The 26,032-nt window shown below is 48.0% G+C and overlaps 1 protein-coding gene across 3 annotated transcripts; it reads left to right on the top strand.

Moving 5' to 3' along the window:
- The first annotated feature begins 4,213 nt into the window (after positions 1-4,213).
- Elac2 (elaC ribonuclease Z 2) lies at positions 4,214-25,938 on the top strand. Of its 3 annotated transcripts, XM_041664137.1 has the most exons (25): positions 4,214-4,502; positions 4,928-4,978; positions 5,105-5,175; positions 5,939-6,003; positions 6,928-6,985; positions 8,214-8,282; positions 9,475-9,609; positions 11,673-11,731; positions 12,063-12,121; positions 12,218-12,290; positions 12,847-12,959; positions 14,171-14,266; positions 15,130-15,268; positions 15,352-15,437; positions 17,124-17,242; positions 19,163-19,259; positions 21,338-21,476; positions 21,817-21,855; positions 21,985-22,094; positions 22,871-22,970; positions 23,052-23,172; positions 23,437-23,515; positions 24,008-24,152; positions 24,903-25,121; positions 25,809-25,938. In XM_041664137.1, the coding sequence occupies exons 1-25, from the start codon at positions 4,276-4,278 to the stop codon at positions 25,827-25,829; spliced, it is 2,490 nt and encodes an 829-aa protein (XP_041520071.1). In that variant the 5' UTR covers positions 4,214-4,275; the 3' UTR covers positions 25,830-25,938. The 3 variants fall into 3 exon arrangements, with proteins under 3 accessions (XP_041520071.1, XP_041520074.1, XP_041520075.1); XM_041664140.1 differs by lacking the exon at positions 25,809-25,938 and having other exon boundaries at positions 24,903-25,542; XM_041664141.1 differs by lacking the exons at positions 4,214-4,502; positions 4,928-4,978; positions 5,105-5,175; ... (8 more) ...; positions 14,171-14,266; positions 25,809-25,938 and having other exon boundaries at positions 15,162-15,263; positions 24,903-25,542.
- The last annotated feature ends 94 nt before the right edge of the window (positions 25,939-26,032 follow it).

Raw genomic sequence — 26,032 nt, 5'->3', positions numbered from 1 at the left:
CCCTGTGCCCCACTTCTGCACAGTGCTTGGGGTAGTCACTTTGCTCTAGGATCCCATCCCTTTCTGGGAGTTCTGCTCAGGCACAGGATATAGGTCCCCCAGTTTTGCCTACTGTCAGCTTGTCCGTCAGCTCCATCTGTCCCAGGTCTTAAAGGAACTCAGTTCTTCCCTGTCTTTCTACCAGACATGTTTTGTCTGTCTGACAAATCCTTTCTTCCTTCAAGCTGCGGCTTTTGGAGCAGCTCCACATTCCCCCCTCACTCAAGACATCCAAGAAGCCCTGGCTTGCTGTTTGGAATGAAACAAGGAACCCAAAGAATATGTTTCACTTACGCTTCTATTTCTGTGATAAAATACCATGATGGAGGCAACTTACAGAAAGAAAGGTTCATCTGGGCTCATGGTTCCAGGGGATAAGAATCCATCATAGCAGGGACTTATGACAGGGGGCAGCAGGAAGAGCAGAGAGAGAACATCTCATGCAGGAAGCAGGAAACCAAGACAGATAACTGGATATAATATATAGCTTTGGAAACCTCTAAGCCTGCCCCTTAGTACCACATTTCTCCAAGAAAGTCATACCTCCTAAACTGCCCAAACAGCCACCAACTTGGGACCAAATTATTCAAATGCCCAAGACTATGGGGAGCATCTCATTCAAACCTCCGCAGACGATGAAATTTATGTTCAAACTGCACACCTCATGTTCTGGGAGAGGCATTAAAGTAGGCTGTTGGGTGGAGAGAGAGAGATAGATGGACAATAGGGGTGTGTGTGTGTGTGTGTGTGTGTGTGTCACATGCTAGCAGTGTGGGGACTAAGCACTTGGCTGTGTATTTACTAACCAGCTGAAGGTTCTCATTATGCTTTGGTTGAGAGGAAATGGTATGATTCACACTTGCCCGCCTTTTTAAACTATGCCTACAATGAAAGAAAATTAGAAAAGTGTCCTCTGTGCTCTGCCAGAGACAACTAGGCAGGTGACACTTGTTCACCTGTACTGAACCTCAGTTCCAGCTAGGGCAATCATATATTTCTGTCTTGCCACTCTGTAGACACTGGAGCCTGTGCAAAAGAACTACCTTGGTGGGTATGGGCAATGGGTGTCCTGAGCACCCCTAAAAATAGTGAGCTGGGAGAATCTCACTTGTAGGTTGTGCATCTCATGCAGGAAGCAGGAAACCAACTGGGAAAGGTTGAGGTGGGTATCTGGAGGATTCTTACAATAACTGGCTTGTCTAGAGCAGGGGGAGTTGGTTAGGGTACAGATATACACACTACAGAGAGGAAAGGTAAGGCCAGAGGTGAGGTGAGTCCCTAGAACAGGGGTTGGGTGGCTGCCAAGTAGACGGCCAGTCAGGGATAGGTTCAGACAGTTAAGTTAGGAGTAGGGTGGGGAATAGGTATGGTATTCAAGAGGGGTTCTGGCCCAAAGAGCTGAGATAAGGTGAGGCCATAGTATACCTAAAGCCACTCACCTCTCTTCAGGCCACTGCTCCTGTTTCAATTCCTACTGTTGACAAAGACCTTGTGTGTGTGTGTGTGTGTGTGTGTGTGTGTGTGTGTGTGTGTAAAACTAGGTTATAAAGGGCTGGAGAGATGGCTCAGTGGTTAAGAGCATTGCCTGCTCTTCCAAAGGTCCTGAGTTCAATTCCCGGCAACCATATGGTGGCTCACAACCATCTGTTATGAGGTCTGGTGCCCTCTTCTGGCCTGCAGACATACACACAGACAGAATATTGTATACATAATATATAAATAAATAAATAAATATTTGAAAAAAAACTAGGTTATAAAGTATGCATTTGTAATTTGTGTATGTGAAATTACTCCCACACCAGAGTAAATTGGCCAGACAGTTCTTCTAGCTTTGTTGGTGCTCATAGGATAATCAGAAGGCACCAAGAAAGCCTGGCTCTTCTACTTCAAAGGCTACATCACTGTTTAACCTGAATACTAACTTCTTTCACCACAAGGTGAAAGTTCATTTAACTCTTCTTTGATTGTATCCAAGGTGAATGCTATTCAAGACTTGCTTTGAGTTCTGGGTTCAATCCTCCAGAATAACTGTGGTTTCAGTCCAGCTTAGTGGAGATTGGCTTCCATGAGGTCAGCCTGACTACTGAATAAGGACAGTCTGCATGGATGGAGAAGCTACTTAGAATCTAATGGCACCACAGCCCACAGTCAACACCGAAGCATCCAGACTGTAAGGCCATATTGGACATGCCATTCCCCAATGAACACTTTAAAAGAAACCTCAAGTTGTAGAGACAAGCCATCCTTCTGAGTACACCCCTACAGGAGCTATAAAGGGGCTGGAAGCGATCACAAGCCACAGGGTTTTTAGGTAGTTTCTATATAGGGCAGTGAACAACTAAGAGTCTCAAAGTAAAGGGAAGTGATTAGACTATATTAATTCAGGGTGTCATTGGATTCTGAAAGCCCATGGCTCAGTTTCCACTTCCCAGCAGCCCTTACAGCCAGACTCCACTTCCTCAGTTTCCACTTCCCAGTGGCTCTGACAACCATGTTCTGCACTTGAGCAAGTCAGGAGACAAGTTTGTACCTCTGACCCTAACGTGTATCCTTTCACAGATGCCAGTTGGACTGAGTGATTCTTCATCCCAACAAACTGACAAGATTGGCCATGATGAGCCATGTTTATAGTCAAAACCTGTGTCTGTCTCAGGCTGGAGAAACAGCTCAGAGAGTAAAGCACTTGACACTTAACTATGGGGACCTGAGTCTGAATCCCTAGAAGCCAGATACAGGAGCAGGCATGGCATGTAGGGTAGGAAGAAGGATCTATGGTAGCCATTTATTTAGTTTGAAGGAGTGTCCTTATTAAGTACAACATGAAGTAAAAAGAATAAATAATGAGAAGAGAGAGAGAGAGAGAGAGAGAGAGAACAAAAATACAAATTGGGTACTCATAAGATTCGGCAGAAATCAGCTGGAGAAGCCCCCTTTGAAGCAGTCAGCTAGAGTATTCAATCAAGTGTTCAGGTTTCCAGCTTTACCCAGAGGTCTCTGAATGCAGGACTACAACAGATTGCAGCTGTGAGTATCAGCTTTTGCTACTGGTGACAATCTTTTCTATATTTTTAAGTATGTTCAGTTTGGGAATATCTGACAGATAAGTACTTAGGACACATAACAGAGCACTCGACTTTTTTTTTTTGTCTAGGGGATTTAGTATGAAAACATTCCCCTACATGGATTTTATTGTAAAAACTACATTTAAAAAATGGTGCCAGATGTGGTGGTATATACCTTTAATCTCAGCACTCTGGGGTTTAGTGGATCTCTGTGAGTTCAGGGCTAGTCTGATCTAAATGGAGAGTTCCAAGACAGTCAGGGTCACATAGAGAGACCCTGTCTCAAAAACTAAAAAAGAATTTGTGATTGTTTATTCCTAGTATTTGTGGAAGTGGTGGTGTTAAGAAAAATTAAAATGGAGCAGCATTGGCTTGGGGGACATTAAAATGGAGTCAAATGATCTCAGAGAGGCCAGAGCTGCAACTCTGAATTTGGCTGCAGATTAGCCATCCCTTAGATCGAACTGACCTTTCAAAGATTGTTGACCTCTGCTGACCCCTACAACAGACCCTTTCCCCCCAAAATCCTCGAGACTACTAAGAAAGCAACCAGTCCCCTTTTATTTACAGCTTAATTTGTTCCAGCATCAATCACAATTCCTGGTTAATCCACACCCTCCTGAGGTTCAAACTATAAATGCGGCCACGAGTTTATAAAACCCAAGATCACGTATTCAAGATTTCATGAATATGATTTCCCTGATATCATTCCTAATCAGCCCGGAGCAAATGACATTCTCCTTGTTCTTAGCTAGGTAATAGGATGACATAATCTTTCCAGTGTATAAGTCCTCGGAGGACACAGCTCCTAAAATCAGAAGATGAACAGAAAGGACTCACTCACTTCCCAGTACTGCTTTTCGGGTACTTACAAACCCAGAAGTCCCTCCTCCAGAAAAATGACAGTATCCGGAAACTACCAACCCTGGGACAGCCGGAAGCGGTCAGGGGGCGGAGCCTCCGGCGACTCTCTAGCTTTCGCTTACTCTATGTCCGACTCGATTGACAGGCTCCTAGTTCCAAGGCTCCTTGCAATTGGATGAAGCACCTTGTGTGGGCGGGCCGCCCGAGTCGCCGCGCGCTGATTGGCCAGTCCCGCCATGCCGGTTCAGGGGCGGTGCTTGTAGCGGCACGAGGGGTCCGGCTGCCTTGTCAGCCAGGTGTGGACTGGTGCATGTGGGCGCTGCGCTCGCTACTGCGTCCCATCGGCCTGCGCACCATGTCGCAGGGTTCGGCTCGTCGGCCACGGCCGCCCAAAGACCCGCTGCGACATCTGCGCACGCGGGAGAAGCGCGGCCCGTCCTGGGGGCCCGGGGGCCCGAACACTGTGTACCTGCAGGTGGTGGCGGCGGGCGGCCGGGATGCGGGCGCCGCTCTCTACGTTTTCTCTGAGTACAACAGGTCAGTGTGGACCAACATCCCCGGCCGTGTGGTCGCGCCCCCACGTGCTCGGAACCTCGCTCTCGTCCAACCTTGTAGGTCCCTTACCTCCCTTGGTCTGCATGGTTTTCAAGCATCCGTGCAATCTGGCCCCTTACCTCGGCGGGGTGTGGCTTTTGGCGTGCCCCGTGTCGTATCAGCATCCCAAAGCAGGGGTCTCCCAGTGTGAGTGTGTAGGCTAGACCGGGCTGGTGAGTTGATGGGAAAGGGGCTTCTTCCCACCGGCCTATGTTGAACTCCACTCCTCTGTTCCTAACCAAAGAGAGGTTCAAAACCTACCTGCCAGCGACAGAACACGGTCGTCTGGTTGTAGTTAGAGCGTTGTATCTACAATAAAACATTTTGCAGAATAGACTTTTCTGAGTAGGGTAATACTCCTCCCACAGGTACCTCTTTAACTGCGGAGAAGGCGTCCAGCGACTTATGCAGGAACACAAGTGAGTCAACCCCTGGCTTCTGGGTATGGGCTTGGAAGCGGGGGTGAGAGGCAGGCGAGACTTATCAGCAGAAGTGATCTTCGGTCAGCTGGGTTTCATCTTGCTGAAATGTATGTTTTTTCTTAGACTAAAAGTCGCTCGCCTGGACAACATATTTCTGACTCGAATGCATTGGTCAAATGTCGGGGGTTTGTGTGGTGAGTCTGTTTTGGAGGTCAGAAGCTGGCGGGAAGTCTCTGGGAATTTAACATGGCTTTCAGCTCCTTTGTTCCACTTCTCAGCCCAGGGGAGCTAGAATTCCCTGTGTACTAGCCTAATCAGCTTGAGTGGGAAAAGCCAGACTCAGAAAAGCAGAGCTTGACATTGGTAATGGCCTCCAGGGCTGGACTATATACACTTAACAAGAGAGTAGCAGCGTTGATCAGAGTCAGAGTCAAAGTATTTATCATGAAGACCCCCAGCAGCCATATGCAAGCACCTACTGTCAAGATTGCCTCTTTATTCGGGTCCTCAACTGGGAATATCAAGATTGTGTTGAGGCCGGATTTTGAAAGCATAGTGGTACGGCTACAGGAAGGAGTGAGGTAGTAGAGTGTGTACCCCCGCCCCCCACACCACCTCATTTTCATGGCTGCTACTGGTATGATGTATATGGCACCCTTCACTTGGACAGTTCAGACAGTAGCCATCCTGGTTCATGCTAGCTGCCTCCCTACCTCCCTCCAGTCACCCGTGCCCATTCTAGAGGCACACGGGGAAGATCCCTTGTCTCTTGTACTTCTGCTAGTATTATTTTCTCCTTATGTATGGTGTAGTTGCTTATAATCCAGAATAGGGACATATGGGTAAATAACTGGCTCGAGGAGAGGCAAACACTGCCCCCCTCCACACACACACAGGCAGTGTTTGTATGTCGAGAGAGCCGATTTATTTATTTATTTTTTGACATTCTTTTTTTAGGAATGATTCTAACATTAAAGGAAACTGGGCTGCCCAAATGCGTTCTTTCTGGACCTCCACAACTGGTGAGTGTCTCCCGAGTCACATGACAATAACACCTCCTTTTAAAAGGGTTGATAATAGAATCTTCATTTTTGTGTACTAACCCTCTGCGTTCAGGATATGGCAGGTAGTGGAAGTAAACACATCTCCTTTCACAGGGCAGAACTGCCTGTGAGGTCCTCGGTGAGCTGCCAAGGACTCGGCGCCAGTTTCTTAATTTATGAAGTGGCCAGAATGTCCCATAAGGTTGTCAAGAGTGAAGGAAGGGGTGCATAGGAGGTACCACAGGACATATGTACCATAGGAGGACATTTGGTGCCAAGGAAGTGCTTGGTTAACGCTTTCACTCTTACGTATTAGCTTCACACATCTAATTCTGTCTCCATCAGAATGTCTGAATATGTTTCCATCTCCTGTAGCTCTCACTGTCTACCGAAGTAGCTTTGCATGTCAGTTCTCACTTCCTGTAATCCGTCCTCTGCAGCACAGCCAGAGCAAGACCTCCATGCAGTGTGCCACTTGTTAAGATCCACAGTATGGCCTCCAGGCCTCTGTTCACATTTCTACCTGTGTTATAAAGCTTGAGCCACGAGGGTCTTGCTTTCCAAGGTCATTTCCTCGGAGCTGTGCCTGTCCCTCCAGACAAACTTGTGTCGGCTCCTGTGTCGTCTTCAGTGCTCTTTCAGGGCTCCTAATCGCTGCTGAGTTGTTTGTGTGAGCATTTGTTTCTTCTCCGTCTCTGATGAGAGAGCAAGGACTTCATGTCTTTTAACGTTGTTAACACAGCATCTAATGATACTGGACACAATAAGTATCTGTATAGATAAACTTTAAAAAGCGCTTGCTAAGTTTTGTGTTAATGTATAACATTAGCTGTATAATGAGGTCCATACTGTATTTATTTGAGTGCTATATTAAAACATAACTTCTTGCTTGATTATTTCTAGGAAAAATATCTAGAAGCAATCAAAATATTTTCTGGTCCATTGAAAGGAATAGACCTGGGTATGTCGTTGATTGTGTCTCGTTATCTCGTATTTCTTTTTGTATGAGCCCTGCTTTTTAAATTAGAATCCATCAAGAACTGGTTTAAGGCAAACCTTAAAATCACATGCTTCATTCAGCATGCTGTGGTTTCTTCTTTCTCTTGTTCCTTCTCTAATTTTTTAAAATGATTTATGTGTTTTTATTTCATGTGCATTGGTGTTATGCCTACATGTATGTCTGTATGAGGGTGTCAGATTCCCTGGAATTGGAGTTACAGACAGCTGTGAGCTGCCTTGCGGGTATTGATAATTGAACCCAGGTCTTCAGGAAAGGCAATCAGTGCTCTTAACTGCTGAATCATCTCTCCAGCCCATCTCGGTCCTTTTTTTTTTTTTTTTATTCTGTTTTTTGAGATAAGGTTTCTCTATGTAGCTTTGCAATCTGTCCTAAAACTTGCTCTGTAGAGAGGCTGACCTCAAATTCAAAGAGATTGCCTTGTCTCTATCTCCCAAGTGCTGGGATTATGTGGTTAAAGGCATGTGCCACCACCAGCCAGCTACCTCTTGCTCCTTTTCATGCCTCAAGAATACTGGCTTAGCGGGCAGAGTGCTTTAGCCTGATACATGCCTACATTCATTTCTTTCTCTCACAACCTTCACTTGGGCTCCAGACTCCTTCCCTGGTCCAAGATGGTTCTTGGGACCTCTAATTCCTTGCAGGAGGAAGTAGTGTGGAGGGTCTGTGACCATCTTTATAGCTGAGCTTCAACTCCAGCTGTATAATGAGGCCCATAACCCCTTGATGGGAAGATGTCAGCATGCAGACACAGCAGGATCCTTGAGCCAGCAAGCCTCTCTGGCCTGTCAATGCCCCACTTTTGTAAAGCACTGACAGGTTTGTATCAGAGTTTATATCAGTACTCATGGTTAAAATGAGAGAGTTTCTGGCTGGTAATCTTATTAACTCAGGGCTCTTGCATTTCAGCACAATAATGGTTTACATTTTTCTTACTGAATCCTGCCCAGTGCTCATAGCATGATTTGCCTTGACTCTGCTCCGTAAAAATGGCCGATTTGAGTACAGCTTCCCTTTTTTTCCCCCCTCTAAAAATGTTAAAGAAAACCTGGTTTTATTGGCGTATTCCCAGTAACATTCTAGGGAAAGTTCGTGGCTGTGGCTGGGTTCCTGCAGGTTCATTTTCCTGCTGGTACTAAGGCTTATGATTTCTTGACCTTCTTTCCTGCAGCTGTGCGGCCACACTCTGCCCCAGAGTACAAGGACGAGACCATGACTGTTTACCAGGTCCCTATCCACAGTGAGTCTGGGAGCCAGATTTCCCCGGAGGAGGTGGCTGTTAGTCCCACCCAAGGGACATGTGGGTGAAGAGAGACTGTGAGGACTTGGTTTGAGTGGCCTGTTGTTTGTTTTCTGAAGATAATAAGAAATTTGAGGTTGGATACTGCTTTTCAGACCTTAGCCTCTCGTGAACAAATATACCAGTACTGCACTAGGGCTGCATTTGTTTGTTGCAATAAAGTGTCTTTTTAGAGACTTTTTAATAACTGCAACCTATAAGAGGGGCATTGGGCTGAGAAGCTCCAGCCACGTTTGTGAGGTACCCGGGCCAAAGGATGTGGTTTGAGTTGGGAGTAGAGATGCACATCACTCTGGCTGAGCAGTTCGTGCCAGGTATTACCTACCTTTGAAGAGAGGACCTGGTGGTAGGGAGATGCCCTTGACATTGCAAACTGGCATGATCTCGCCAGTTCCTGAGGGCTATAGAGCAGACGAGAGAGCCAACAAAGGCAGAACTGGGAGAGGAGCTGAAGTTTCTGTTAGCCGTGGGTAAAGGGTGTGTTTCTTGAGCTATGGCACCAGTGCTTCTTACCAGCAAGGGGATTGGCCTACGGTCTCTCTTCACTTCACTCACTGCCATCCCTCCCAACTCCAACTGGAAGTGTCTCCCTTTCTTGTTTCTTTCCAGCACCCCCCTCCTTTTTTTCCCCCCTCCAGAGCACACGATAGTTTACTGTCATGTGTTTTCCAATGGTTGACACCTGCGCACTTCAGGCCACTTTCCTTGGAGCCCAGCAGGTCCTGATTGAGTCACATGCCTGGACAAGCAAGGGCAGCTTCTGTTAACACCAGCAGCTGTGCTTCAGGTTTTTTATCAGCAGCCGTCCCCGCCCTCATTCCCGACCCCTTGATTTTGATACCTAAATAGCTGCAGAATTCTGCTCCTCTTAGTGATGGTATCCCTGGGGCCTGTGCAGAATAACTGAATGGTGGTAGCTGAGCTAGTTTATAGCCTGGATGCTTTCAGTCACATACTGTTGACTCCCTTCTGTGGGCAAGGCCCTGAGCCAGGCCAGCAGGCCAATAGCTGGTTATTTCCTACCGCAGGGAAAGGAGTGCTGGTCTGATTGACATTAGGGAATTCTTGCTTGTTAACACCTGGGCTGCAGCTGTGGGAAGTGTGTAATGTGATGGCTTCCTCTGCTGCCCAGGTGAACGGAGGTATTGCACGCAGCAGCCACTGCAGAGCCCAAGAAGGTCTCCCAACAGGCTCAGTCCACCACAGTCATCATCGGACTCTACACCAGCTGAAAACGGACAGCACCTTCCAGATGGCAACAGTACAGGTAAACTGTGGGGCGCACCTTGTAGTTCTTACTCCTTGTCCTTTCAAAAGATTGTCTCTAATTGACCGACAGTAATTGTGTACGATTGGGGGTACAAAGAGTCAAATTAGTTAACTTATCTGTCGTCTCAGCAAGCTGTGTGTTATGCTGAGCATATTAGAAATGCATTATTTAAGTGACCCTCCCTCCCACAGTGCCTCACCCAGTACTTCATGCTTGCTCGACAAGCTTTGCCCACCGTGCCACCTCTCCAACCCTATGTGAGCAGTTTTGAAATGAGCAGCACACAGTTTTCTGTGGTCACAATATAGCATGGCATGAAACTTTGCATTCTTTGCATTCCTTTATCAGCTTCCCTTCTGTCCCCCACCCTCTCCTCTGACCTTTGGTAACCTACTTTCTCTTATTTTTTTTTTTTTTTTTTTTTTTAAGATTCCACATGTGGGTGAGGCCATACGGTGCTCATTTTTCTGTGCCTCCGCCCAGTGTTGCAGTCGACAGATCTTTGCCTCTTACTGCTCTAAGTTAGGGTCTTCACTGTAGAAATGCTGTTTGCACAAGTAGATGCTTTTCTTCGTCACGGAAAGCCCTGGTCTAGGGAGAGAGAGCGTGAAAGGTTGTAAGGAGATTGACAGTCCTGAGTGTCAGGCCAGTTTGTAGCTTTGGATAGTCCCAGGATGTGTGTTCATAGAGGACCAGTGCCTGGCACTCTCCTGGGTGTAGGGGGCTTTTGTGTCTTCATTAACAAAACAGTAATTCAGAGACTGATTGCTGTACTCACACAACAGACAGGTCAGTGAGAGTGTCAGCCTCTCTTAGAAGGCTGCTGTCCAGGACTTACTCTGTCTGAGGATTGAGCACTCAGACCCTGCTCTTCAGTGTCGGGCACAACTGGGTCAGCTTCTGCTGTTCTCAGGGCAGGTGACCAAGAAGGCAGACCTTGACAAAACTTATTTTATATGGCAAGCAGAGAGGACCAAAACCTGGTGTGGGAAGTCCTCCTGTATATGTGTTGCTTTATTGGTTAATGAATAAAGAAGCTGCTTTCGGCCGATGGTTTAACACAATATAGCCAGGCTGGAAAAGATAGAGTAAGTGGAGTCAGTGAGAAGCCATGGAGTCGCCAGAGGAGAAAGACGCCAGCCAGAGGTAGGCCATGAGCCTCGTGTAAAATATAAAGTAATAGAAATGGGTTAATTTAAGATATAAAAGCTAGCTAAAAATATGCTTAAGCTATTGGCCAAACAGTATTGCAAATAATATAGTTTCTGAGTGATTATTTCAGTTCTGGACAGCCGGGAACGAATGAACAACCTCCACCAACAAAAACTCACACATTTCCTTCAGGCCTTTAGCTGTTGTCTCATTTTTCTTTTATGTACTTGTTTATAAAACATTACAGTGAGAGCTGGCAGGATGTCTCAGTGGGTAGACCCTTGCTGCCAAGCCTGAAGACCTGAGTTTGATTCCCAGAGTCCACACATGGGAAGGTCAGGTTGTCCTCTGACCTTCACGTAAGCACAGTGTCAGTCTCCCCCCCCCCCCACACCTACATCACCCCCATAAGTCAATGTATATAAATAAATAAACATTACGACTTATTTTTCCTGCTCCCAAATATTAAGCCAAATGGGACATGTAAAAAGTTTTACTTACCATTCTGAGTTTTCTAGCTGGAGTTTCCTTCCTTGCCTTCTCTTCCCCTCCTTCCACTGTACTGGAGAAGAGCCTAGGGCCTTGAGCCTGTTAGGCAAGCATTCTCTCTCTGGACTAGTTTCTGTTTCTTTGTTTTGAGACAGTTGTTTAAGCTGCCTTTGAATTTTTTTTTTTTTTTTTAATCTCCCTGCCTCAGCCTCCCAAGTAGCTGTGATTACAGACATGCACCGTCAGGCCTGTTCACATCAGAAAGATAAAGGGATGTGTAGTCATGACAGGGTCATGCTTCTACTTCAGGATGGGGTCAGCAGTGTCCCTTTAATGGACTGAAGGAGAATTAAGGAATAGTAATTTCGGAAGCATATACAGCCTTCATGTTCCACCTTGTTAAATGTGCTTTTTCTCAGGTGTCGGCGGGAAAGCAGGAGGCAGGGACCCTTCCTTAGTGGTAGCTTTTATCTGCAAGGTAAGTCTTGGCAGAAGTGGGCAGTGAGTGGGCCTGTGGCTGGTGGCCAGCGGGTGGTGTGCTGGTTCTGAGAGCTCTTTGTTGCTGTTAACACGGAAGAGTGACACTTCACTAAGTTCACCGCTAGGTGACGGTGTGCACAAGCACTGTGTCTTAGTTCATCTGGCTCTGACTCTGAAGCCTTTCCAAACAAACCCTTCTTTAGAATACGGGTGCCTGCTGCATTTTAATGATTGTGAGCAAGTAACAAAAGGTAGATCCTTCCCTGAGAAAGCTAAGACAGACTGCACCATCAGCATCTGAGATTGTGTGTGCCTTCCCTTTGTCGCAGCTGCACTTGAGGAAAGGAAACTTCTTGGTGCTTAAAGCAAAGGAGCTGGGCCTTCCTGTGTGAGTGTCAGGCCCTTGGGAACTCTGTGGGGGGTAAGGGGGGGCTGTGTTACAACAAGGGGTCTCACAACAGGCTTGCCTGTCTCTGTCTCTCAGTGGGACGGCCGCCATTGCACCCATCATTGCTGCTGTCAAGGACGGGAAGAGTATCACCTTCGGAGGAAGGGAGGTGAGGCTCTTGATTCTCGGGATGTAGTTCCAGGTGGAGCCTGGAACACTGGGCAAAACCACTGTTTGCCGTAAGCTTACAGACACTTTGAAGGATATGTGGGACGTCTTGGGATTACCTACTCTTGGCTGGATGGTGGAACCCTTACCTAGTGATGGACCCCTGCAGTGCTCTGCCCAGGCATTCTTATATCTTGTCTACTCACACCTGCTGGGCTTTTGTGTGTGTAGATGCTTCCCCTTGTTCCTGCAGAGCAGTGCCTGTCTTCAAGGATGGCCTTTGCTAGCAAGTCTTATAGCAGAGCATGTCTTTGGTATCTTACATGCTGTCCCTCCCACTAGCCATTCTGGTTTGAAATGTCTTCATAGACAAGTGCCCATCTGCTGAAGTAGGAACAAACAGAGCAGGGAAAGGTGGGTGGCAACCACTCAGGTCAGGTATTAAATGTGGGTTGTGTAATGGTAACAGTTGCCTTGAGGGACATTGGATTGTGGCTGAGCTAAGACTGTTCTGGAAGAGCACTCTGCTCCAGTCGGCAACCTGTCTCGTTGTCTAGATTGCTCCTGAAGAGCTTTGCACACCCCCAGACCCTGGTCTTGCATTTATCGTGGTCGAATGTCCTGATGAAGGATTCATCCAGCCTGTCTGTGAGAATGACACCTTTAAAAGGTAATGATGAGGGACTTTGGGTGGGAGAAGTGAGAGCCGTTACTGTTCAACACAGACATCTATGTCCCAAAGACAGACCATGTCCTGGAGATGCACTGTGTCTCTGGGAAGGCCTGAACTTTGGGTTCAAGGTGTGTCTTGATCCTATTGGCAAGAGTTGGGCAGTGTTTGTAGTTAGTGCTCTTTGGAATGAAATTTGAGAGCAACTGATGGCCACAAGCCATCAAGGACTAGACAAATGAGCTGCAACTTAGAGAAAGTGAGAGAGAGAAAGGGGCATAAAGAGGGGGAAGACACACGATCAAGAGAGAGACATCTGAATCTAGATCAAATTCCAGAACGAATGTTCAGGCAAATAAATTATCTGACCTGTTTCTTCCTTTATGAGCTTTCTTTCTCAACTGTGTTGAGACTAATGAGGTAGGACAGTGTCGCAGACCCTGTGACCTAGATTGTGCTAGGGGCAATCTCAGCATGGAAACATCTTTCTGGCCCAGGTGTTGTGTCCACTGGAACACAGCTTGTTCTGCAGCTGCAGTCCTGGCTGGAAATTTCTCCACCATGTATTTTTGGTACTCAGGCTCAGCCTTGAAAACACTTGGCACCTGCTTTCCCACTGAGCTTCATCTCCAGCCCTTGGTCTTTCTGAGACAGGATATCTCTGTGTAGGCTCAGCTGGCCCTGGTCATGCGGTCCTGCCTTAGCCTCCTTAGTGCTGAGTATGGTGCTACTACCACCTTAGGTAGAATCCTTAAGCCTCGTGTCTGTCAGACTTTACTTCCTCCCTGGTGGCTTGTTTGTATTTGCTTGTCCTTCACATGCTGTGTATTCTACTTGTACAACAGATCCTCCTGGTTCCTGTACCTTCCCACAGTAGTGTCAGGAGCTCCCCTTGGTCATGTTCTTTGTGCTTTGGTATCCTGGACACAGACTATCCTATTGTGAGCCAGAGGAACTTGAGAGCCCTTTGCCTATGTGAGATGGTGTGTCTGTGTGCGTGTGTCTGTCTGTCTGTCTAGGGGTGATGGTGGTAGTGAAAACAGCCACTGAGCTAAAAGGAAGTGTCACCAGGTTAGTAGGCCATGCCTGAGAAGTGGTACTCATGACAGCACTGAGTATTCCAATTCATGGCTGCACAATCGGTCCCCTTTCATGTATATCCTGAGCTTTTATCTCTTTCTGAAGGAAACTCCGTTCTTCCTTCTGTCCAGGTACCAGGGAGAGGCCGATGCCCCTGTGGCCTTGGTGGTCCATATTGCCCCGGAGTCTGTACTCACTGACGGCAGGTACCAGCAGTGGATGGAGAGGTAGGAGACCGGTCCAGGACACAGGGTGACTCGTGTGGGTGGTGTTTGAATGTATGTCCACTAAGTACTGCTCTCTCTCACCTGAGCCTGCCTGACTTTTCTCTGGGATTCTTGTCTTAGAAATTCTGGGTGGGTCCCTCTGTAGGAAGGGTGTGTGTTGAATCATCGCCACTAGGTGGCGAAGTGGGCCCACTTCCCAGTTGTCCAGGACTCCTCGTTTGTATTCCGCTCAGTCAGTGCAGAGGAGAGACTGGCAAATGTAAAGGAACAGCCTGCTTCAGCATCTCACTGCACGTATGTGTGTGACGTCAACTGCTCTGGCTTCTTCTCGAGCAGGTCTGTGAGGAGAAGGTCCACCATCATTTAATAATTCTGCACTGGCGAATAGCACCCGAAGGGTGTTTGTCTTGGGTATTTGGTGACCTCAATTGGCTGCTTAGCTGCCCTGCCATCTGCTTCACCACCTGTTTCCCTATCCTCTCTGCCCTGAACGGTTCTGGGTCTTAAGCTCTGTCTTTCGTTCCTCATGAGTCTAAGTCACAAGAACACAAATTGTCTGTTTTCCTCCTAGGCTTTTGTAATACCCTGTTCTTGGCGATGTTTTCATATCCTACATGAAGGTCTAACACATTCTTAGTTTAACCACCGTTCTTTCCTGCATACTCCAAAGGAAGCCTCAGGAGGGACAAAAGCCTGGACTTCGATAAGGAGCAGCAGGATTATGTCTGGCTGTGTGGTTATTGTTTGGGGTATATGACATAGCTCTGCACATGTCCATCACATTAACCTGTCTGTCTATGGTCCTTTCCCTGAGCTAGGGTGATCCTGACAGACACTGTTAACAGTGGGCTGTCTCTTTTTAGGTTCGGCCCTGACACGCAGCACCTGATTCTGAATGAGAATTGTTCCTCAGTCCACAACCTTCGCAGCCACAAGATCCAAACCCAACTCAACCTCATCCACCCTGACATCTTCCCTCGCCTTACCAGCTTCTGCAGTAAGGTAGCTAGTGCCCCACAACTTCCTCGCCTGTGGATTCCCCACCTTTGCTTTCTGACCAGGAAGTGTGTTCTTGTCTCTTGCAGGAGGAAGGCTCTGCCCTCAGCTTGCCCACAGTTCGGGGCGAATGCCTCCTCAAGTATCAGCTCCGCCCCAAGAGAGAGTGGCAGAGGTGCGTGCAGTTCTGACCTGTGGGGACATCTACGGGATGGAGGGTGTTCTGGACCTGGTCAGTAGCGGTGTTCTGGAAAGCATTTCCAGCCGAGTGCCTTCTGCCACAGTAGTCACCTGTGCAGTAGCAGGAGCGCCCAGCTCCAGCTATGGGATGCTCATTGAGACAAGGTCTCACTCTGTAGCCCTTGCTGACCTGTAACTTGCTATGGGAACCAGGCTGGCCTCAAACACAGAGATCTTCTGGCCTCTGCCTCCCAAGTGCTGGGATAAAAAATATGTCCCACTATACCTGGCCCCAGTAAAAAGGGCTTTAATGGTATTTCTGATGTTTTACTTATCTTGTACATATTTTTCTTGTTTTAATGCAATAGTAAATGTCTTCTATATGTCTTTGATTGGAACTCTGCTTCCTAAAGGTGATTTCTAAATGTGGGGTATTAGGTCACAGTGTGTGACTTTTTTAGGCACCAGTGACCATACACTGCCGCCTGGAAAGCCCCTGCATACACACTCCCAGGCAAGTGAGAAGTCTCTGCTGACTACCTGATGGCTTGTCTTCTTTTGGGGGAGTGAGTGTGCAGTCCTCATGTGTCCTAAACTCCCAGCATCATTGTTAGAGCAGATCTTGTTATAGAATGTCACCGTGCTGTTGTGGTTGAATAGTCATTGCTCTGGGTGGTATGCCTTGGACCATGGGCATTGCTGCATGCCTTCCTCAGCCCGTGTGTCAGTGCGGATGTCATTCCGAGGTCCCAGACCCACTGCACTGATCTGGACAGGTTGACTTGGAGCTGCTTTTTAAGCTTTGGGGGACTTTCCTGCTCAGCTAACCCAGGGAATCAGCCCTCTCAATATTGTGCTGAGTGGAGAGGAGGCCAGCAGTACCAGCATTCACTGGCACTCACTGAGGGTGTAGGCTCTCTGGGTGCACCCCAGAGCTCATACCAGTTCTGGTTCTGCAGATCACCCCAAGAGTCTCAGTTTGCCAGCTGTGTGCATGCTCACTTTAATTTGAGAGGTGCTCGCTGGAACCCTGCTTCTCAGCTAGGGCCCTTGTGGTCCTCCTAGGGGACATTGGCTCATGTGGAGACATGTAATTTTCACAGCCAGGTGTGGGGATGTGGTGCTGCAGGGACAGCTCCACTGTAAAGAAGAATTCATCTTGCCCAAGCACCAGGAAGGCCTGACTGTCAGGCTTGAGGCTGGAGAGGATGCAACGAGCCAGAGTTATTCAGGACTTATTCACCCTATTTAGTTGAGGAAGGTTTCAGAGACTACAACTGCCTGGGTCATTATCTATATGAGTGTTCTCTTCTATTCCTCTATTGGTTACTTTTCTATTCCTGTGATAAAGCACCATGACCAAAATAACTTAAGGAAAAAAAAATTATTTTGACTTGTGATTCCAGAAGGTCAAGGGTTCATCATGGTAGGGAGGCATGGTGTGGCAGGAGCTTAAGGATCATAACTTCAGCCACAAACAAAGCAGAGGAGTGAACTGGAAGAGGGTCAGGCTGTAAACCCCCAAAGTTCAGCTCCAGTGATATTCTTCTTCCAGCAAGGCTGCGATTCCCCATCACCTCCCCCAGCATCATCCAGGAGCTCATGTTCTGAACATCCAAGTCAGCATTTGCCGAGAGGCTGTGCAGGCCCCTTGGGTCACCCAAGTTATTTTCCTCTGCAGGGATACCACACTCACCTGCAATACTGATGAATTCATAGCCGAAGCCTTGGAGCTCCCCAAATTCCAGGAGAGTGTGCAGGAATATAAGAAGAGTGTGCAGGAAAGCCCAGCCCCAGAAGGTGAGCCAAAGCCCTGCCTGCCTGAAGCTTCAGTCTTGAACAGGCCATCATACAAATTGCAACCTGATTACTTAACTCGGGACCTCTCTGTATTATATATAACAGAGGGTCAAGGAAGGTGTTGCAGATCTTAGTGCATATGACCCTACATCAGTAAACTCCATGTTTAGTGGCAGTGTCTGGGCACTCTTGAGAGTCCACCTGTAGGAAAATGGTTAGGGAACACTTGTGAGACCATGTTGATCGTCGTCCCTCGCCACAGTTTCTTTTGGGTTTTTCTGGTTGACTAAGAAGGGCCATGGAAGATGCTGGCCACATTATTGCTCCATCAGGGAAAGCAATTGGAGAATTTTGTGACCTGTGCACTTTGGGGATTTTTCTTAGTTTTCAGGTTTTCAGTTAGTGATAAAGAAAATGCTAAAGTAGAAGGGTGTGGGTTTTAATCCAGATGGCCTTTCTCAACCTTTGCTTTTCTGAAGGTCAGCGCTAGGTCAGCCATTCCTCTTCCCACGTATGTCTGTTTCCTGGGAGTTGCTTCATTCTTTTTCTTTCTTTCTCTCTCTCTCTTTCTCTCTCTCTCTCTCTGTCTCTTGCTCTCTGTCTCTCTCTGTCTCTTGCTCTTTCTTTTTTTGCATTTTTAAAGTTATTTTATTACTTTAAAAAAATGCCAATCCAAATTCCCACTTCCTCCTCTCCTCCCTCCCACTCCCTCCACATACCCTTTCCCCCACCCCCTCCAATCCTAAGAGAGGGCAAGGCACTCTGCCTTGTGGAAAGTCCAAGGCCCTCCCCGTCACATCCAGGTTGAGCAAGGTATACATCCGAAGAGAATAGGATCCCAAAAAGCCAGTATATGCAGTAGAGACAAATTCCAGTGCCTTTATCATTGGCCCCTCAGTCTGCCCCAAATGTCAACCACCTTCAGAGGGACTAGTTTGATCCCATGGTCATTCATTCCCAGTCCAGTTGGAGTTGGTGAGCTCCCATTAGCTCAGGCAAACTGTCTCTGTGTGTGATTCCCCTCATGGTCTTGACTTCCTTGCTCATACTCTCACTCCTTCCACTCTTCAACTGGATCTTGGGAGCTCAGTCCAGTGCTCCGATGTGGGCCTCTGTCTCTGTTTCCATCTGTTGTTGGACAAAGGTTCTATGGTGACATTTAAAATAATCATCAGTCTGACTACAGGGCAAGGCGAGTTCAGACACTCTCTATATTGCTTAGGGTCTTAGCTGGGGTCATGCTTCATTCTTTCTTGAAGCATGAATTTAATCAATAAAAAATATCAGGAGCCAAATATTGGGGGGAAACCTGGAAGATCAGAGAACCAGGAGCAGCTGCCAGTTACTTCCTGTCTCCTTCCTCAGTCCAAAAAGGGGTCTATAGCCCACCTTGTCACTTCTGTCTCCACCTCCTGATTGCTGGGATTAAAGTTGTGAGCCGCCACCACCCAGCTTCTATGGTTAACTAGTGACTGGCTAGTTCTGCCCTCTGATATCCAGGCAAGCTTTATTTGTCAGAACACAAATAAAATACCACTTTCTGATTAAGTTGCTGCCCTGGTGTGTTAGATATTGGCCACCCTGGTGAAGCTGAGGGCTATCCCTGTGTTGTGCAGCAGATGGGCGATTACATGCACACAAAGTGTGCAGTTTTGGTGCAAGGTGGTGGTGCCACCCGCATGGAGGAACTAGTGATTGGGAGTTAAGGAAACCTCCTCTGTCATTTAGTGGTGTTTTGCTTTAAAGAGAAGCCTGAGTAATTACTATCTTCCAGGTGCTGTTCTTCCCTGACAGCCTGCAGGCCTCATACTGAAAAGGAAACACATTTTCTCAGTGCCCCCCCAGGAAAGTGAATTGCACCAGATGGTTTGCCCACCACATGACAGAATGCTGACTCAAGTGCACTTGTATTTTCCACAGAGAAAAGAAGCCAGTATCCCGAAATTGTCTTCCTGGGTACAGGCTCTGCCATCCCAATGAAGATCCGAAATGTCAGCTCCACACTCGTCAACTTAAGGTACCATGTTTGCCCCAGAAGCTGCTGTCCACCAGAGCTTGCTGCTAAGCAGTCCTCTCCACTCAACAGGCTGGTGTCTGGAAGTGGAACTAGTGGGCTTTGCTCTGTTTTACTTTATTTAGAATATATTGTTGAGAACTCACTATGTTGATCTAGCTGTCCTGGAATGTCAGGCAGCCCTCCTTTATCTGCCTCCCGAGTGCTGGGCATGCTGTGTCTACCTGCTTACTGCTGGGAAACAACCAGATCCATCCCCTCATGACTTTGGAGAAAAAACTGAAACCTCCTCTGCTGTACATAGTGCTGCAGGGTGTCCCAATGAGCTTACACATTAGGCCTGTGAAGGACAGGTGATTACTGACTTGGTTGACACATTGAGAGAGGTTGCTTTAGTTGTTCAGCTAAACTGCAGGTCCAGGCTGTGAGCTTGTGTCTAAACCAGTACCTTTGTTTCTCTCAACTTCTTGCTGGTACATTTTAAAACTTTTGGAGTCTTGCACATTTGTTTATATTCAGTTAATGAACTGAATTGAGTTCTGTTTGTTTTGTTTTTTCCTGGTTGATTTCTGGCTTGCTTAGGTTCATTTATCTGCAGATATGTCAGAGCCACTGTGAAGTGTTCATGACCACTGCTCTGCAGACATGTTTGTCAAGGAAGCATGCTGGTGAAGTGCTGGTTAGTTCTTAGAGCTCATTATAGTGGGTGTTAGTGATGGCCAAGCAATAACAGGGTAGTGCTGCAAGTGTGCACTATAGTACGCAGGTGCACCTGAGGTCAGACAGTGTGCACTGTGATGCACCAGCACACCTGAGCGGGTGTGCACTGTAGTACGGAGGTCCACCTGAGGTCAGACAGTGTGCACTGCAATGCACCGGCACACTTGAGTCAGACAGTGTGCACTGTAATACGCAGGTGCACCTGAGGTCAGACAGTGTGCACTGCAATGCACCAGCACACTTGAGTCAGACAGTGTGCACTGTAATACGCAGGTGCACCCGAGGTCAGACAGTGTGCACTGTAGTACGCAGGTGCACCCGAGGTCAGACAGTGTGCACTGCGATGCACTGGCACACACTTGAGTCAGACAGTGTGCACTGTAGTACGCAGGTGCACCCGAGGTCAGACAGTGTGCACTGGAATGCACTGGCACACTTGAGTCAGACAGTGTGCACTGTAGTACGGAGGTGCACCCGAGGTCAGACAGTGTGCACTGGAATGCACCGGCACACTTGAGTCAGACAGTGTATGCTACAGTACCCAGGTGCACCTGAGGTCAAATGTTTTCAAATCTGGACATGTTTTCTTCATGAGTGAGAAATGTAGGAAAATGGGTTAGAGTTGCCTGGCCCCCCCTTGAAGACTTCTGGTTTCTGATCCCTAAATTCAGCCTGGTAGCCTTGTTGATGTGAACAGGGCCAGCCTTTTCTCATTTAGGCTTTCCCCTAGAAGTCACTGTCTTTGGATAAGTGTGGCCCTTCCAATCTGTGTTCCTCGAGAGAGGAAGGAAGGGTACCAGAGGGGTACCTCTGTCTGTCTACTTGAGTAGAGCCTCTGCATTGGTGTGCTGAGCTCAGACCTGAGATCTGCCCAGTGGACAACTGTAAGGAACCTTGAGTCACACTTGCCACTTCCCCGGAGAAAGTTCATGCAACCCGTCCTGTCTCAAGACCATTTGAAGATGTGGGCCAACAAAAGCAGACCACTTGGAAAGGGAACTGGGAGTCATCTCCTATGACATAATGCTGTCTGTGGTACTCTCACAGAGTGTGGCCAATTCAGGGGAAGCAGAAGGGTACTGTGAGGGCTGTCTCCACTCTACCATCTGCTTTTTCTTTTTTCTGTTTTTCACACACAGCACTGTGTTGATGTATATCCTTAGAGGCTTCAGGGTTTTTTAGGTCTTTCTTTCATATAGAGAAGATAGACTGGTCTAGAATGACCTGTGTGATTTAATTGGTTGACTTTTATATGAGCTTCACAAAGGATAAGGGCGTGTGGTTGTGGAAGGCGGAGGCTGGGATGGCCACAGCAATGCCATTCTAGAGAATCTAGACTAAGCTGTTCCTGTCTTTTGCAGCCCTGACAAGTCTGTGCTGCTGGACTGTGGAGAAGGCACTTTTGGACAGCTGTGCCGCCATTATGGACAGCAAATAGACAGCGTCCTGTGCAACCTCGCTGCCGTGTTTGTGTCCCACCTGCATGCGGACCACCATACGGTGAGTGTGGAACCCAGAGGTCAGCATGCGAGAGCTGCTGGCTCCTTTAGTCAGGGCGTGGGATTCGTTCTCTCTAGTACCGAACTTTTGACTTTGCTCTTCTTGCTTCAACACAGCCTAGATCTGGGCCTGTTAGAGCTTTCTAGGTCTCAGCCCCTTGCCCTCTTTCTAACATAGCTGTTTTTCCGCCTGTACCATTTCAGTCATTGCTTAGCATGTGCAACCCCACCTGTGATGTAGGATAGGAATTGGGTCAGTGAGCTAGGAACCACTTGTCTACAGGACTCTGTCCTGTGGCAAGGACCGCTGGGCTTGGCTCATTACATGTGCTCTCTTCCAGGGCTTGCTGAATATCTTGCTGCAGAGAGAGCACGCACTGGTAAGTGAGGCTCCTGACTGACATTGGTAATTGACTGCTTCATAGCCAGCTAACTGTACCTGCAACTGAATCCAAACCATTTTTACTGGGAAGTCTGCTTATTGGCTATACACTGGAATCTTCTTTCAGGAGTCTCTGGGGAAACCCTTCCAGCCTTTGTTGGTGGTGGCTCCTACCCAGCTCAGGGCCTGGCTGCAGCAGTATCACAACCAGTGCCAAGAGATTCTGCACCACATCAGGTGAGCACCCTGTGTAATGAGTCTTTCTGCCCCGCCAGCCAAGCTCTCAAATAACTACATGTAGACTTATATTACTTATGAAAACTTAGCCTTAGTTCAGGCTTGTCCCACTAGCTCTTCTAACTTAAACTAACCCATTTATTTTCATCTGTGTTCTGTCACATGGCTCATTACCTCATCTCTATACTGCTCATGCTGCTTCCTCTGCAGCTGGCTGGTGACTCTGCATTTTTCCTAGAGTTCTCAATCTGTCCTGAAGTCCCACCTGTCACACCTCCTGCCTAGTTATTGGCCGTTCAGCTTTTTATTACACCATCATAGCAATATATTTTATATAGCATACAAATATCTCACAGCAACCCTGTGCACCAGACCCCAAGCTATTGCCTTCCACTTCTGCCTCCTTTCAGTGTTCCAGCTGACAGGAACTCCAACTATCCCAGTTCTCGCTGCATCTCTATCTCTGCAGCACACAGCTGCCAGCACAGAAATGTTTACACCAGGCGGTGCACAGCAGGGCTGACCCAGCTTATGTCCGGGGAAGGATGAGAAGGAGCCCTGCTGACAGATGCTGCCTGTGACCTGCACTGTCTTAACTGTGAACTAGCTAGGCTGGGCGTGTGGCTTGGATCAATTTTTCTGTCTTCATTCCTGTGACAGAAGTCATGTTTCTTAAAACCACTGAAAGTTCTTCATCCAAAGAACTGAAGTGTGATGGTAAGTGACTTTTTGAAAAAATGTTTTCATTATCATTTTTCAATCACTTTGTCTTATAGTATGATTCCTGCCAAATGTCTTCAGAAAGGGGCAGAGGTCTCCAGTCCCCCAGTTGAAAGGCTAATCAGCTTGCTGTTGGAAACATGTGACTTAGAAGAAGTAAGTGGCCCTGGTGCAAGCCCCACAGAGGGTGGGCAGCATGGGGAGTGGGGTCTGAGTTCTCCACCTCTGCTCCCTCAGTTTCAGACCTGCCTGGTACGGCACTGCAAACATGCTTTCGGCTGTGCGCTGGTACACTCGTCTGGCTGGAAACTGGTCTACTCAGGGGACACCATGCCCTGTGAGGCTCTGGTCCAGATGGGTAAGTGAGGGGCGTGGGCCTCACCCAGGATCTCTGAGAGATGCATGGGATATGGCGTGTGCCAGGTGTGTGCAGATGGGTACGTAGCTGATACCAGCAGATAGCAGTCTGATTCTTACCCAGTTGGTCCCCTGGCTGTCGTCCTGAGGAGCAGACAAGTCATGGGACCAATGGAGCTGAATGTTTGGTCAGAACACAGCTATGGATGCCAGGAGTATATGGTCCTCATCCAAATTCCTCCTTGATGCCCATCTTTCTGTTCAGGGAAAGATGCCCACCTCCTGATACATGAAGCCACTCTGGAGGATGGCTTGGAAGAGGAAGCAGTGGAAAAGACACACAGGTAGTGCCATTTAGTGCTTGTCATCCTCTCTTGTGTCACATGGGAAGCTAAGCAGCCTTCTGCTCATTCCCAGAGAGATGGTGCCCACTGCCAGGTGGGACTGGCTGGTTTCTTCCAGGCCTCTGGAATTTCCTGAACCCACATTAGCTCTCCTGGGCACTCTGCCTCTGTTCTTGCTTATCCCCCAGGCAGGGATCTATGGTGGCTTGTAGGGTTTTAAAAAAACAAACCAGTTGGAATAAACTGTCACTTCCGGGTAAAGTGGTGTCAAGACTGAATCCAGGGTGTTTTAAGACCAGCCTTCCTAGGTGCTGGGGGTCTTCTTGGGTGTTATTCTGACAAACTGACAGCCAGAACCACTGCCAGGCCTTCCTCAGGAAGTGTGGTCAGGCTCAGGCCTCCTGCCAGCCCTCCCTGGTGCCCTTAGCAGGAAGGACAGGCTTGTGGACTCTTGCACCGAGGCTTAGCATACTATGCATCTTCTTGCCGCAGCACCACCTCCCAGGCTATTGATGTGGGAATGCGAATGAATGCTCAGTTTATCATGCTGAACCACTTCAGTCAGCGTTATGCCAAGATTCCCCTCTTCAGTCCTGACTTCAATGAGAAAGTTGGCATCGCCTTTGACCACATGAAGGTCTGTATGCTGTGTGGACCCTGAGGGTTCTGAGGGGCAGGGCCAGGTAGGAAAGTGACCCTTATTCACTTCTTTTATGGCATAGGGTCACCAAAGAAAGCATCTTTATCACTAGCCAGGTGTAACCAAAATCTGACTGAGGACAAAGTCTGCTCCTGAAGGTCTTCCTGCCCTTAGGGTCCCTGGAAATAGTAGAACTTCTCCCAGGCCTGGGCCATTCCCACTGCAGCCTTAGCACCAATTGGTGGGAAGGGGCTAGACTCCCAGAGTACCAGGGTAAGGCTTGCCCCTTTTGTCTCCTCAGATAAAGGAGTGGGCATGAGCTTGATAGAAAAGTCTGTACCATTTGATTCCTTTTCCTTTGGTCTCCCTACTCTTCCCCAGGAGTGGGGAATTGGCCCTTCTTCACTGTACTTGCTCCCCTCCTATAGCATTCTTTTTTTTAAAAAAAAAAAATATTTATTTATTTATTATGTATACAATATTCTGTCTGTGTGTATGCCTGCAGGCCAGAAGAGGGCACCAGACCCCATTACAGATGGTTGTGAGCCACCATGTGGTTGCTGGGAATTGAACTCAGGACCTTTGGAAGAGCAGGCAATGCTCTTAACCTCTGAGTCATCTCTCCAGTCCTATAGCATTCTTTTAAGCTCCAGTCCATGGCCTAAGGGTACTTAAGGAAGGAGAGGTGGTCTTAACCCAGCTCTCATACTCCTTTACCCCTCATTATGCTGTCTTGTCTCTCATCAGATCCGCTTCGGAGACTTCCCAACAGTACCCAAGCTGATTCCTCCACTGAAGGCCCTGTTTGCAGATGACATTGAAGAGATGGTCGAGCGCAAGGAGAAGCGGGAGCTGCGCATGGTACGAGCAGCTCTCCTGGCCCAGCAGGCGGACAGCCCAGAGGACACAGAACCCCAGCAGAAGCGGGCCCTCGCAGAGGAGCCGCACAGTCCACAGAGCAAGAAGGTCAGAACCCAGTGAAGGGCTCAGCCATCCTGGACTAAAGGCTGTGTTCCTCTGCCCTGTGTGGAAGCCACATCTTCTGTCATCCTGGCGGGAGTCAGCACACATGATCTAGCCACGAGGCAGTCTGGAATCAAGAGTAAGCAGTCCTCTGTGGCCATGGCTGGGGAGCAGCCAGGTGCCTCCCATGCTTGGAGGAGAACACAGTGGCAGGACAGGAGGTCACACAGTGGAAGACAGCAAGCCAGTCTTGAAAGAAGTCCTGGAAATTGAGGTGTCTCCCCTCACTCACTAGCACAGGAGGCTCCCTCTGAGTGCCAGAGTCAAGCCATGGTACAAGTGAAATTGGGTGTATGTGTCTCAGGCACCAAGAATAGTTTTTCCAAGGACTCAGACTCAATAAAGCTCAAGTTTGGAATCCTGAGTTCTTTGGCTTCATCGTGGTACTGCTTCAGTGTGGGGGTCGTCGATGGGCTGGGTACCTAGTGCGTGTACACTGCATGCTCCAGAGGCCGCAAGGATCTCGGAGCCTGGTTTTCTGCTCCATGATGAGAAGGAAAATCACTATGAAAGTATGAAGAAGTGTCACTTTGGCCTAGATGCCCTGTTGGATCTGAAAACAGGTTAGTGACGGAAACTCGGAAGGATGTTCAAAGTCGGCTCTAACAGTTACATATTCTCCCTACCCAGGAGAGCATGGACAGCATTTGAGGCACTTGGCCTTCCCTGACGGCGACCTTCAGACTTCCTCCTGAGGCAGCCCAGGATGTGTGAATGCCCAGCTGCCTTTCCTGAAACAAGACCATGTGCCAAGCTCAGGGATAATAAATCTATTTTAATAACATTACTCTTGACAACAGTTTGTACATGTATTTAAAGATAACCTTCAACCCCCAGGCTCTGTTACAAATTGG

The sequence above is a fragment of the Microtus oregoni genome, unplaced genomic scaffold, assembly GCF_018167655.1.
Source record: "Microtus oregoni isolate MIOR12 unplaced genomic scaffold, Mior012 000015F_ref0000493, whole genome shotgun sequence".
NCBI classification, from domain to species: domain Eukaryota; kingdom Metazoa; phylum Chordata; class Mammalia; order Rodentia; family Cricetidae; genus Microtus; species Microtus oregoni.
The sequence above is the reverse complement of the archived record's forward strand: the minus strand, read 5'-3'. Positions and strand labels throughout refer to the sequence as shown.

Bases quoted from the DNA above. Each gene is read 5' to 3' on its own strand.
- Elac2 (XM_041664137.1), top strand. From the start codon at position 4,276: ATGTGGGCGCTGCGCTCGCTACTGCGTCCCATCGGCCTGCGCACCATG. The intron at 15,438-17,123 runs GTGCGTGCAGTT...TTTCCTCTGCAG, and splicing joins CCCAAGAGAGAGTGGCAGAG to GGATACCACACTCACCTGCA. The intron at 22,971-23,051 runs GTAAGTGGCCCT...CTGCTCCCTCAG, and splicing joins AAACATGTGACTTAGAAGAA to TTTCAGACCTGCCTGGTACG.